We start from the raw sequence: 12,336 nt of genomic DNA, 5'->3' as shown, positions 1-12,336 counted from the left end.
GTAATTTCCTCTGAGTAGAGGTTTTCCTCTCAAATTGAGCCAAACTTTTTAAGTTGTGAATTATATAAATTAAGGAAGTCAATAAATTGAATGAACTACTTGAATCATGCACATTACAGTAGAAAACTTCTAATGTAGAAATTCCCTCTTCTAACACAAGTTTCAATCTATCACTTTTATAGAAGTTCTAGAAATTTTATTGAGTAATCTGGGTTAAATCCAGGGCGACACACCTAGTGTCACATAAAAAGTGAAATCAGATCTTTCTTATTCAAAGCCACATACTCTAGTGCAATGCTCTCCTTAAAGGCAGCTAGGTGATAGTAGAGAGAGTGCTCAATCTGAAATCAGGAAGAACTCATTTCATATCCATCCTCCCACATTTACCAGGTTTGTGTGGCTAAGATAGTCATTTGGCTTTGTTTGCCTCAGTTTCCTCATCTCTATATGAGGATAATAATAGCACCTACCTATCAAGATTGCTATGAGGATAAATGAGATTCAAAAAATGCTCTGTAAATCATAAATTATTATATTACAGCTATTTAAAATTGTTATTTTCATCCTATGGGCAACACAACCACAACATCCTTGCTAAAAAAAGGATTGATTCTATAATCAGAGAAGGCTAGCTGGATGGTACAAGGGATAGAGTACTGGACCTAGAATCAGAAAGAATCATCTTGCTGGATTCAAATCTGGTCTCAAATACTTACCAACTGTGTCACTCTGGGCAAGTCACTTAACTTTGTATGCATCAGTTTCCTATCTGTGAAATAAGCTGGAGAAGAAAATAGCAAGCAGCTCCAATATATTTGTTGAAAAAACCCCAAATGAGGTGATGATGAATCAGTCACAATTGAAAAACAATTGAACAAAATAGAGAACCTAAATTCAATCCCTACCTTTCACACTGACCAGCTATTTGATTTTGAGCAAGCATGTAATCTAGCTTTCCCATTTTGCCATTTATAAAATATTAGATTAGATAATCTGCTAGGCCCCTTTCAGATCTCAATTCTATAAATAGAAGACATAACTCTAATTCAATTCTATATGTTCCACAGGGCAGTATATTCCATTATGTGATCAAGATGGTTACTATAAACCAACTCAATGCCATGGTGGTTTAGGACAGTGCTGGTGTGTTGACAGATATGGCAATGAGGTAACAGGATCTAGAACAAATGGCGCAACAGCAGACTGTGGTAAGCAGAAGTGCATTGTCTTTATCCATTGTTCATACATCAATGATTAGGAAAACCATTGCAAGTAATTCTTAGAAGAGAAAGAACAATATGCATAGGTGATAAGTAAAAATAGAATTTCACCAAAAGATGCTGAACTAAATTTCCAAGCTTTTAACTCACTTCCATGTTCCCATGGTCCTAGACTATTAGCCTACTTGAATCCTACTCTTACAAATTCTGATGAACTCAAGTGCTACCTCCTACAAAAGGACTTTCCTGGCCTCCTCAGTAATCAGTGGAAAGCTGCCTTCCAATGATTCAAAATACATGTATATATGTATATGTATATGTTGATTCCTTCATTAGACTGTAAGGTCCTTAAGAACAGGGATGATTTTTGTGTTTTAATTATATACCCAGGATTAAGAAAAATACCTGACATATAGTTAGGAAAATATAATGATGATGATGATACAATAATGAAAACAACAACAAAAATAGCAACTATTATGAAGATGTTAATAATTTTCTATATTATACAAAGTTTTGTATATTAATAAGCTCTTTACAAATATTGCTTTGGAAAAATTCTTTTTAAATAAAAGCTTACTGATTAGTTGATTGGAATCTGTTTTATTAATGTCTGGAGAATCCAATTCTATAAACATTTGCCAAATATTGCCTTAAAGGCATAATTATAAGTATGTAGGGAACTATTATTGTTCTTGTTTGTACTTCATTCTCAAAGACAACCATGACATCAGGGAGGGCCTGCTATGACATACAAGTAAATTGGAGTTGAGTGAGAAAGGACTGTGCAAAGTCATCAGTCTTCCTTTGTTTCCAGAGCCATCTGGATCTAGGGGAAAGATAGATCAGAATGAATGGCTATGGTACTGGATGCAGTGGATGATCTTGACCTTTTAAAACAAATTCTTTCATAGACTTTAGTTTGATTGAGGCAATGGATATGAGCAAGAAGTGTTCTAGGAAAAGTTGAGAAAGAGGTGAATTTTAACTTGAAAGGTCAGACTTCCTGCAGGAAAAAGAGAATGCTTACAGTAGGATGAGACAAGAAAAGAGTACTTTCTGACATAACACTGAGGTATAGCTTGTGTGAATATACTGGAGATAGGAGATAACAGTATGAAATTCAGACAATCAAGATAGGGAGGAACATAGAGTTCATCAATATGAATAGAATGACACAAGATTGGAAATGTAGGTTGGTGACATTGAATAGAAAATTAAAAGTATAACTAAGGAAGCTATTCTACATTTAATATTATAGCCAATAGAAACATCATGTGATCACAGATTTAAAACTAGAAGGTATCCCAGAATTCATGTTTGTTCAACTGCTCCTCTTACCCCTTTACAGATGAGAAAATGGAGGTTCAACTCAGAGATTAATGCATAAATGAAACTGTATGCATTAGGTGCATACTGTGTGAGTTATAAGAGGCTAAACTGAGATGTGACCTATAGTCCTCTGATTCAAAATAGTTCTTTCCACTTCCTTTCACCTTGAAATCTTTTGATCTTATAGTAAGTGAAAAAGGATCTGAACTGAAATCTTCTGACTTAAGGGTAGTATACTTTCTGCTCTCAACACTGTTATTCAATAAATATTTGCCACTCTTGATGAAAAAGCAGAGGCTTAAAAAGGTAAAGTGAATTGCTGAAAGTTACACAGGCAAAAAAAAAAAGTGACAGGATTTAGATTTTTGTATGGTAACTGGCTACAGGTATTGCCACTATTCTATAGTTCCTTCTTATATATTTAAGATTCTTTAACAGGAAAATTACAACAAAAGAAAAAAAAACATTTTAAGAAAGTTGTTAAACATCAATTTTAACTTATGACCTCCCAGAGTGAAGTTGTTCTGACCCCCAAAATATGATGGCCAAAGTCACTGTAATTACATTATCTTTACTGTGTACTCCTGATAGTTTTACTTCCCATATTGGTAAATATGGAATGGTGTAGCATATGAGAAATATCATTGTCTCCCATTCCTCTTAAATCTAAAGGGCTTAGACTATGTGCTAATGGACTTGATTATAAATGTGAAAAAGAAAAGAAAATATTAAAAAACTCAAAAATAATTACTGCTTAAACACACACACAAGAAGTACTTTTATACAAGTATAAAACAAACTTAAAATTCTAAATTATATTATAGTGATATTATTTAGATGTGGATCCCTAAAGGAAACATTTTTGTGAGGAGAAATCATAATTTTATACTTAAACATAGTTTATTGTGTTGTGAAACTGCTCTTAACTTTCCAAAGGCTGGGAAGGCAGAGTAGTGGTCCGAGGAAGTCCTAACAAATTTAAAATGTTTGGAGTATAAGCCTAGAGACTTACTGCTCCATGATTGAAGGATCTGCAGGTTTCTCTGGTCCTGATATCTGTGTGACCTGGAAAAAGTCACCTCCTAAATTTCTATGACATCTTTCTTAGACTATAAATTGCTTAACCAGTGTTGATCTTTATTGGTAGAGACAATTTCTTTCCTGGAAGCTTTCTAAACCAATGTTATCACAGCTCTAGTTTAAAAAAAAAAAAGATTACATTCTTACATTCTAGAATACAATATTTTAAAAATTCTATAGTCAGCAACAAATTAATGATTTTTTTTGGTATCATTTCAGTACATTAAAGTCCCCTATGAAAGTATTAATAGATTGGAATCCATACCTATGAGTCTTCACACGGATCAAAGCACAAGTCTTTAATATTCTGCATTCTAATTACAGATAGAGATTTTAGTATTCTTTATTAATTTTGATCTATATAGAATTTTGTGAAGATGTTAACTAAAATTAATTTATTGTTTTGGGTTGAGGAGAGTTCTTGAACAAAGATCTCTTGTTTGATATTCACAATCAAAAGAGTAGAGGAGGCCAGCTTTCTATTGAATCATCTTCTTAACATATATTGTTTAAAAAGTAGACATATTTCCATGTTCATGGAAACATTAGGAAATAAGGATCCAATTGTAATTTTATATAAACCATTAAACATAGGAATTATTTAAATATTTTTTTATTTTTTAGATGATTAGTAATAATTTATCATCAACAACATCCTCATTATTAGTTCAGTAGAAAGAATAATAAATTTATATCATTAGAAATGGAGCCAGGTTCTGACTGCATAACTTATTAACTTTGCGACCTCAGGCAAGTTATTTTCACTGTCTGAGACTCAATTTTATCAAATAGGGATAATGATTCCTGCATTACTTATCTCACAAGGTTATAGTGAAACGCAGAGGAAATAATACATCTAAAAATGCTAATTTTGTAATATATGTATTATTATTGGGATTCAAGCACAATCAGTCTCTTTACTTAGTGAGGGAGAAGAGGAAAAGAGATATTTTTTTTTCCTTTTCAACATTTGCAAATACACTTTGCTTCTTCCACTTTGTATATTTTTATATTCTATCACTTGATCCAATTTGGTTTTTCTTATTTTCAGTAAATGTATAGTACTGATTTTAAGTAGAATGAAGACATATTTTGTAATTACCTAATCCATCTAGAGATATTTTCTGTAATGTATTCATTCATTCATTTAAATTAATGACAAATAAATTACTATAATTACTGAAGTTGTGCCATAAATGAATTGGAAAAGTTAAAATGTTTCTATTGTATATGGCACATACTTCACAAGGTTATTATGAGAACCAAATGAACCAAACCCACTGAAAACTGTAAACCAGTCTTTCCTTCCTGAAGTTATTAGTTGCCTTAAATCTAGGTAATGTCAACCTCCTAAATAATAGAATCACATGGATTTTTAAAATTTTAATATAATTGTGTTCATTTCATTACCTATCTTGAATTTTCTGTGAATGTCAGATATAAATCCGTCACAATCATGTTAATTATTTTTAGATAATATTTATTCAGTTGATAATGCTGTTTATTTTTCAGCTGTTGACTTAGAAACATCAGGAGATTTTGCCAGTGGAGATTTCCATGAATGGACAGATGATGAGGATGATGAAGATGATATGATGAATGATGAAGATGAAATTGAAGATGATGATGAGGATGAAGGGGATGATGATGATGATGATGACCATGATGGCTATATTTGACAATGTCCATGGTCAATAAATTCTACCTTTCTAAAATTCATATGGTGATATTCCATTGCAAAATGCAAAATTTCCTAAGATCAAAAGGATTCTAAACTACATGTATATTTTGTATAATTATTTCAAATATTGCAGCTGGAGTTATAGACTTTATTTGTTTAAATAAGAATCATTTATAGGCTTTTGAGTTTTTATATGCCTCTGAGCAGGAGAAAACACATTGGATTTCTAGCAAGAAGAAAGCTATGATGTGCTACTAAAAATGTGCTAAAAATAAAGACAACCAACATATTTAAAACAAAAACACTTCCCAAAAAAGAATATTTATTATGATTTGGAACTGCATGTGGCCTCACTTAACTTAACAATGGCTAGATCCAGGGATTTCCCCCCAGTTAAGCAGGACCTGGTGATCAGCAATTATTCCAAAAATTGCTATGCCAAAGTAGTGTTTCATAAAGTAAAAGTAAGTCAGGGATGCAGAGACAAGGTAGATTCCATAGAGTAAGGCAACAGAGAGACTGTTGTAAAGTCTTCCTTTGTGTTTACTCTCATGTTTTTAGTTGTGAAATGATTCTGGTTCTGACAGGATATTGGACAAAAGCAGTAACATGGGCACTCATTGTGTTCCAGCAAAATTAAAGTTTTGTTATCCTCTCTTATTTTTCATGTTAATGCCAGTCTCATGTAGACTTATACTTTCTGAAGGAGCATGATCACTTCTCTTTTCTTGGGTTTCTTGAGCTCTCTAACCAGCAATTTAATATAAAGTATTGGACATGAAAAGGCAGAGTCAAATGCTCATTAAAAATAGCCTTCACATGGAATGACATTTGTCCAAAGGCCAACTTGAAAGTCTTAATTTCATCTATTTTTCTCATCTTCAAGGGGGAAATTGCATTTTTAACTTAAAGTTCTGTCACTTTCAGTTAGTAGTACAGAAACTTAGAGAACGTATTATTGTAAGGTGCCTTGCAAACTAGAAATAGAAAGATTTTTAGCATGCATACCAATTTAGGATATTAGGCAATTGCTAAGCACACCCAGTTACCAAATTAATGCCAGTATAGGTACTGCTGCTGGAATGAAGAAAATGAGTTCGTTTTCTTTTTTCTTTCTATCATTATGTAATTACCGTGTGGACTAGATTATGATTCTCGTGTAAAGTAGCATTTAAAAGTTAACTGTAGAGAAAATTACTTTAATCACTGTATTTATGTTAGCATGTTAATTAATTGTGTAGACATTTTGGAAATCCACCATGTTCATTCATGTCTGACCTATGGCTTTGTGCCCATGATCAAACTGGAGCTACCTGTTTAATGTTACATGACTGGTCATTTAATTTCAACAGTGAATCACGGGTTTCCCTAGTTTTCATTTGCAGTCAGTTCAAAGGAAAATCTGCTATTTTTTTTTGCATTTGATTTATACACATGAACACAAACTTTAATGTTTCCCTTATGTAATATTAAAAGTACAACAAGACATTTTCTTTTTTTACTGTTTATGTATAGTTTGCAAAATAAAGACTCGTAACCAAATTAAACTTCTCAATGATGATTTTATGTGAACAAAAGTACTATATCCTCAACAGCAAAATATTTTTTCTTTAAACTTATTTCATAAAATTTCTAACATATTTTTTAAACTGACAATTTAGATATATGTAAGCAACCGCTGGGTCCTCAGTGCAGTTTAAGAGGAGAAATCTCTACCTTTAGGCCAATGCTTTTTATAAAGACTTTTAAACTTGTTTGCACTTGTTAATATTTAATTAGAATAATATTGCATAATAGAACATTTTTGCCCCCATGAACATAACTGTTGTACAAAAGGATGGAGCATGCTATTTCTAAAACCAATTAAATATGGTCAATTTTTAACATACCTATCTTGGATGAATTTATTTAGCAACAAATTTTTTTGTGGGTGGGAAAATGACTTTCTCTATAAAATTGATTTTGAAGAATTTGGAAGCACAGTTGTTGGGTACTCGTTTATAATTGTTGGTGAGAGGAGACTACTTGCATGAAGTTATCAGAAGTGAATATAAAGCTACAAAATTCAAGTATTACAAAAATTAAAAAAAATCTGACATTAAGTGAACACCTACGGACATAAAAGAAGTCAAATTTTGAAGCAATATTCAAAATATTTTAAATATTTAAATTGGGAAATGAGTAATTTAGCATTAGGATCAATTATATTAAAGCATAAATAGAAAGCAATATTATTGAATGGTACAATTATCGGTTTTAGTCCAAGAATTTTATTGGAGAGTAACATTGTCTGAGAGACAGCATGGCAAAAGGGAGAGAAAATTAGACCTATATTTAAATGGACATTTTAATTGTACAGTCGTGAACTAAATCCCTCCCTCCAAGCATCTCAGGCATTTAAATCTCTTAAGGCCATATATTAAACACAATTGTGTATTATGTTTAGTTCAGTGAATTTTCTCACCTGGCATTACGTGTAAAAATAAAATTATAGGTCTAGGCCAGATTGCATCTAAAAACAGTTAGGTAGCAAAAGAATATTAATAGTTAGTTAATAGAATAAAAGAATAGTTAATAGAAAGCTGGGCCTGGAATCAAGAAAAGGAATAAGTTCAAATTCAACCTCAGCCACTTACTATTGACCCTAAATAAATCACTTAACAGCCATCAATTTCCTCAACTGTAAAATGGATAGAATATCTCTTAGGCTTGTTGTGAAGATCAAATAACTATAAATCATTTAGCACTATATATTGTTAAATATATATAGTAATCACTATATACATGTTCTATATAATAATCATTGTGTACTAATTATTATTACTTCTTGTTATTTTATTAACCCATTGATAGTTATAAAAATAAATTTAAACCTCTTTTGCGTTTCACAACAAATTCTTGGAGATTCTCAGAATTGCTTCTAATGAACAAGGCACATATAGAAGCATGTTCCTTATGGACATTGATTTATACACATGAACACAAACTTTAATGTTTCCCTTATGTAATATTAAAAGTACAAGACATTTTGACATTGATGATAAAAGGAAAACAAGAGAAATTTGAGTAATGTTATACTACTATCCAAAAGCAAGAATCAAACTCAGACTAAAAGAGACAATAATAATTTTATGGATTATCTCCATGGATTTAGAGAAGGAAGAAATTAGAGAGAACATTTCATTCAAAATCCTAATTTCATAATGAGGATACTGAGAAGAGAAATGTTCTTCCTAGGACTGGGATTTGAACACACTTCCTTTGAATTTGAATGCAATACCCTTCCATCTACCATAAATTGATTTGTTTACATTGGAGATAATAACCACTTGAAAAACAGAAGACTATATTGGTGATAGATTTTGAAGGACAGCCCTGGGCTGACCAAAATGAGACCACTCTGATCTTTTGCTCTTCCTTGAATTATTTTTTTTAATTTCATAATTCAAACACAGTGACAAAAGAGCCATTGAATCACCACATATTATGTGCAAGGGATTGTGCTACTCCCTTTATGATAATTACCTTATTTGGTCCTCACAACACTATTGGGATATAGGTGTATTATTATCCCCATTTTAAAAATAAAGACATTGAGGCAAGACAAGCATAAGTGACTTGCCCAGTGCCATACAACTAGTAAGTGTTTGAAGCTGGATTTGAACTCAATGTTTCCTGACTTCAGACCCAACAGTCTATTTATCCATTGTTCCACAGAGCTACCTCCACAGCAGAATCCCAGCTCTGTCCCCTGTGTAACTTAACCTCTCTGATAAAAGTGAACTTTCTAATTTATCAAATTTCTAAGATTCCTTTCAATTCTATCCTAAGAAATTCTTGAGATAAAGAACTACCTTTTTTTACTTTTCTTTGTTTTCCTAGCTCTTAATAGAATATATGGCACATAGTATATGCTTAATAAATGCTTGCTGACTAAATAATCATAAAAGAACAATAAATAATATTTATACACTTGATGCTTTCTTCACATTAGCCCAGTGAATAATAAGCCAAGTATTATGAACCCTATTTATAAATGAGGAAAAACCTCAGAGAAGCCAAATAGTTTGTTCATTTGCTAACACATGTAGTCAATTCTGGACTCAGCTCAATATCTTTTCATGGTGCTCACCTATCCCTTCATCCCCCACCACTGTTTCAGAGGAAGCCTCAGTGCAATGCCTACATTAATATTTCCAATTAAATGACAGGCTTGATTAGGAGAGTTGTTAATGGAGAAAAGGTAGAAAAAGACAAGGAAATATATTATTTCCGGATAAGATAAAAATAAAGTATGAAAAATTATGATTGTCTTCCTGTTATGCAAATTTAATATGAAAAGTTGGCTATGCTGCATAAATCTAAGGCAGAGGATTGTCTAGAGAAATGAGAAAAACAGCTTAAAACCAAATTTCCATGAGTGAGCAAAAGTATACATAACTTAAAGTTAATCCTTTAATTAAACAAATAATTTTGTGGGAGAGAATGTGTCAAGGAAGAATGACAAAGACTTTTAAGATTAATTTACTACTTTTTAATGTGTAATATCTAGGCAGAATAAATTATGCCCTCTTCTAGTTTTTATTTGTAGAAATTAAGTATAATTGGTACAAAGGATAAAGTGCTGGGCTTGTAGTCGGGGATTGAGTTCAAATTTAGACTCAGAAACTTTCTAGCTGTATGACTTTCAGCAAGTTTTTAAATCTGTTTGCCACTGGAAAAGGAAATGGCAAATTACTACAGTATTTTTGCCAGGAAAACTCCTTGCTGACAGTCTTTTCTTTCCTTTTTCTAATCAAATTAACTGAAGGTTTATCTATTTTGTTGTTGTTTTTTCATAAAACCAACTCTTTTATTTATTAATTCAATTTTTTCTTTCAATTTTATTAATCTCTTATTTTCAGAATTTCAAATTTGGTATTTAATCGAGGGTATGCTGACAGTCTCAGATACATATCTACAACTAAAACATCTGAAGAACACATTTTTATTAATATTTTTTTGACTTCATGTTCAGTCTCTCCTTGCAACTTCTTTATGTCATTCCCAGGTCAGCCATATGGAGTGCAAGAAGAATACTTGAAAGAGACTTTCTTAGGCTATCAGCTAAGTCCTATCATTTTCTTTCCTTTCTTTTTTGAAAATCATCATCAGAACAAATCAAACTAGATTTCTGGCATAGCATGGTATAAAGGCCTCTTGCTATCCTGGCTGCCCCCCTCCCTCACTCCATATGTTCTTCACTTTGTCACTGTTCTTCCTAAAATGCATTAGATAATGTGTCAAAAATACAACAGAAAGATTTAGATTTAACCAATTAACTAACCTAGCGGTAGAATTTTATGAACATTTATTTTGAAACAAAGACCTCAATAAGATATTATTCTCTATAAAGCTTCTGTTTATTCAAATATGTGATATTTAATTCAATCCTGCCTCACTTACTGACATGACATATAGACATAGCCTCAAAAGAGTGATATACAGTAGTACAACAGCTATGTTGTGGAAAAACCTAGTTGGTCATTGGGTTGTGTGAATTGAACAACATCAAAGAACTACTTTTTTTTAAACTTTTTTCATTTAACATATTGACATGCAAAATACTAACCTAGATAAATTCTTAGCACTTTCCAGCTTTAAAACTATCCATCTATGACTCTCTGCTCATCTTTAGAAGGAAATAAGTCCAATACTCCATCGTGGAATCTTCAGAGGAGGAAAAAGAAAAGAAAATGTCTGGAAATCTTACAAATATTAAATGTTATAAAAGTATCAAGTGAAAACAATGCACAACTCCCAAGAATTCCTTCCTTTCATAAGACATTATACCTAACACCTGAGAAAGAAAGTAATAAAACTATACAAAGTGATTTGGTTTGGGTTCTTGTCATATAGTTTGACATGACTGACTTTTTTTGGTGATTCCACAAGTTGAATAAATGTTGTGTCAAGTAATACAGACCCTTTGTTTCCATTTTAAAGAGAAACCACTTCACTCTAGTGTTCTCTCTTTCTGGAGCAGTCCATAAACTATTCCAAAAAATGTCATAAATTTATACGAGTTGCCCTATCCTATTGCAGCACAAAGTAGAGTAGCCTCATACACATTAACTCCTCTGCACATCAGGTGAGCATAAATGTATGCTAAGTACATACTAGAGAATGTCAGTTTCACTAATTTTATTATCTGTGTATCACCAAAAAAGACAGAAGTATGATGTGTGCTTAAGTTTTTTGATGAACCATTAAAATATGGTATATTAACTTATTAATTAAGCAATCAACTGGTAGAAAATTATCTATCAAAATATGAGTATTTTTAAAAGTTACTTCAAGATCAATTTGGAGAGTATTTTTAATACAAAGAACATCTTTCACTGAAATAAATCAACTTATATGGCAGTAGCCCCTTAAAATGTCTATTCTTTTGACAACATTTGACCAGAATTATATTTAAAATGACTTTCAGATGATTTTAATCTGTCTTTCTCTGGCATGTCCCTCTTTTAGGTTCTCTCCAGCAGGGTTATTGAAGTCTTAAATATATGTTGACTAAATATCCTTCATTTTCAAAAACAATGATATCACCAGAGAAAGCATGATAATATACTGCAAAGTTTTTAATCTCTGATATTTAAAGTGAATTCTGGAGAGGAAGACATAGGCAACATGCCAAATGGAAGCAAACAAATATTTAGGTCACACAGGTCTCAGAGTATAGGAATGATAAACAAATCCTGATTTATAACTAGCTTCTCCTCTCCCCCTCCCCCAATCAACAGGTGGGGCAAAATTGTTATGCAGAGGAGAGACATAAAGTGTGTTGATTAAATCTCTAAAAGACAGTTAATAGTTTCTTAGAAACTTAAGTTAATGATGTGCATTAGGCAGTATAATTTCCCCCAGATATTTAGACAATGTTTAATTCTTGTTCACTTTATTTCTCCTATGTAGCAATTCTTTAGGGTATAGTTATAAAACATTCCTGGACTTTTTTATTGGTTAAAAGAGGTTAATTAT

At 31.9% G+C, this 12,336-nt stretch overlaps 1 protein-coding gene across 2 annotated transcripts in view; it reads left to right on the top strand.

Moving 5' to 3' along the window:
- The window catches only part of SPOCK3 (SPARC (osteonectin), cwcv and kazal like domains proteoglycan 3), a 618,678-nt gene extending 611,818 nt beyond the window's left edge, over positions 1-6,860 (top strand). For both annotated transcript variants that reach the window (XM_074275104.1, XM_074275105.1), the window contains exons 10-11: positions 1,068-1,208; positions 5,145-6,860. In XM_074275104.1, coding sequence (XP_074131205.1) covers positions 1,068-1,208; positions 5,145-5,311 — 308 coding nt within the window. In that variant the 3' untranslated portion in view covers positions 5,312-6,860. The remainder of the gene's footprint in view (positions 1-1,067; positions 1,209-5,144) is intronic.
- Positions 6,861-12,336: the final 5,476 nt, after the last annotated feature.

The sequence above is a fragment of the Sminthopsis crassicaudata genome, chromosome 6 (assembly GCF_048593235.1).
Source record: "Sminthopsis crassicaudata isolate SCR6 chromosome 6, ASM4859323v1, whole genome shotgun sequence".
Classification (NCBI taxonomy): Eukaryota; Metazoa; Chordata; class Mammalia; order Dasyuromorphia; family Dasyuridae; genus Sminthopsis; species Sminthopsis crassicaudata.
This window is presented reverse-complemented; position numbering and strand designations above follow the sequence as displayed.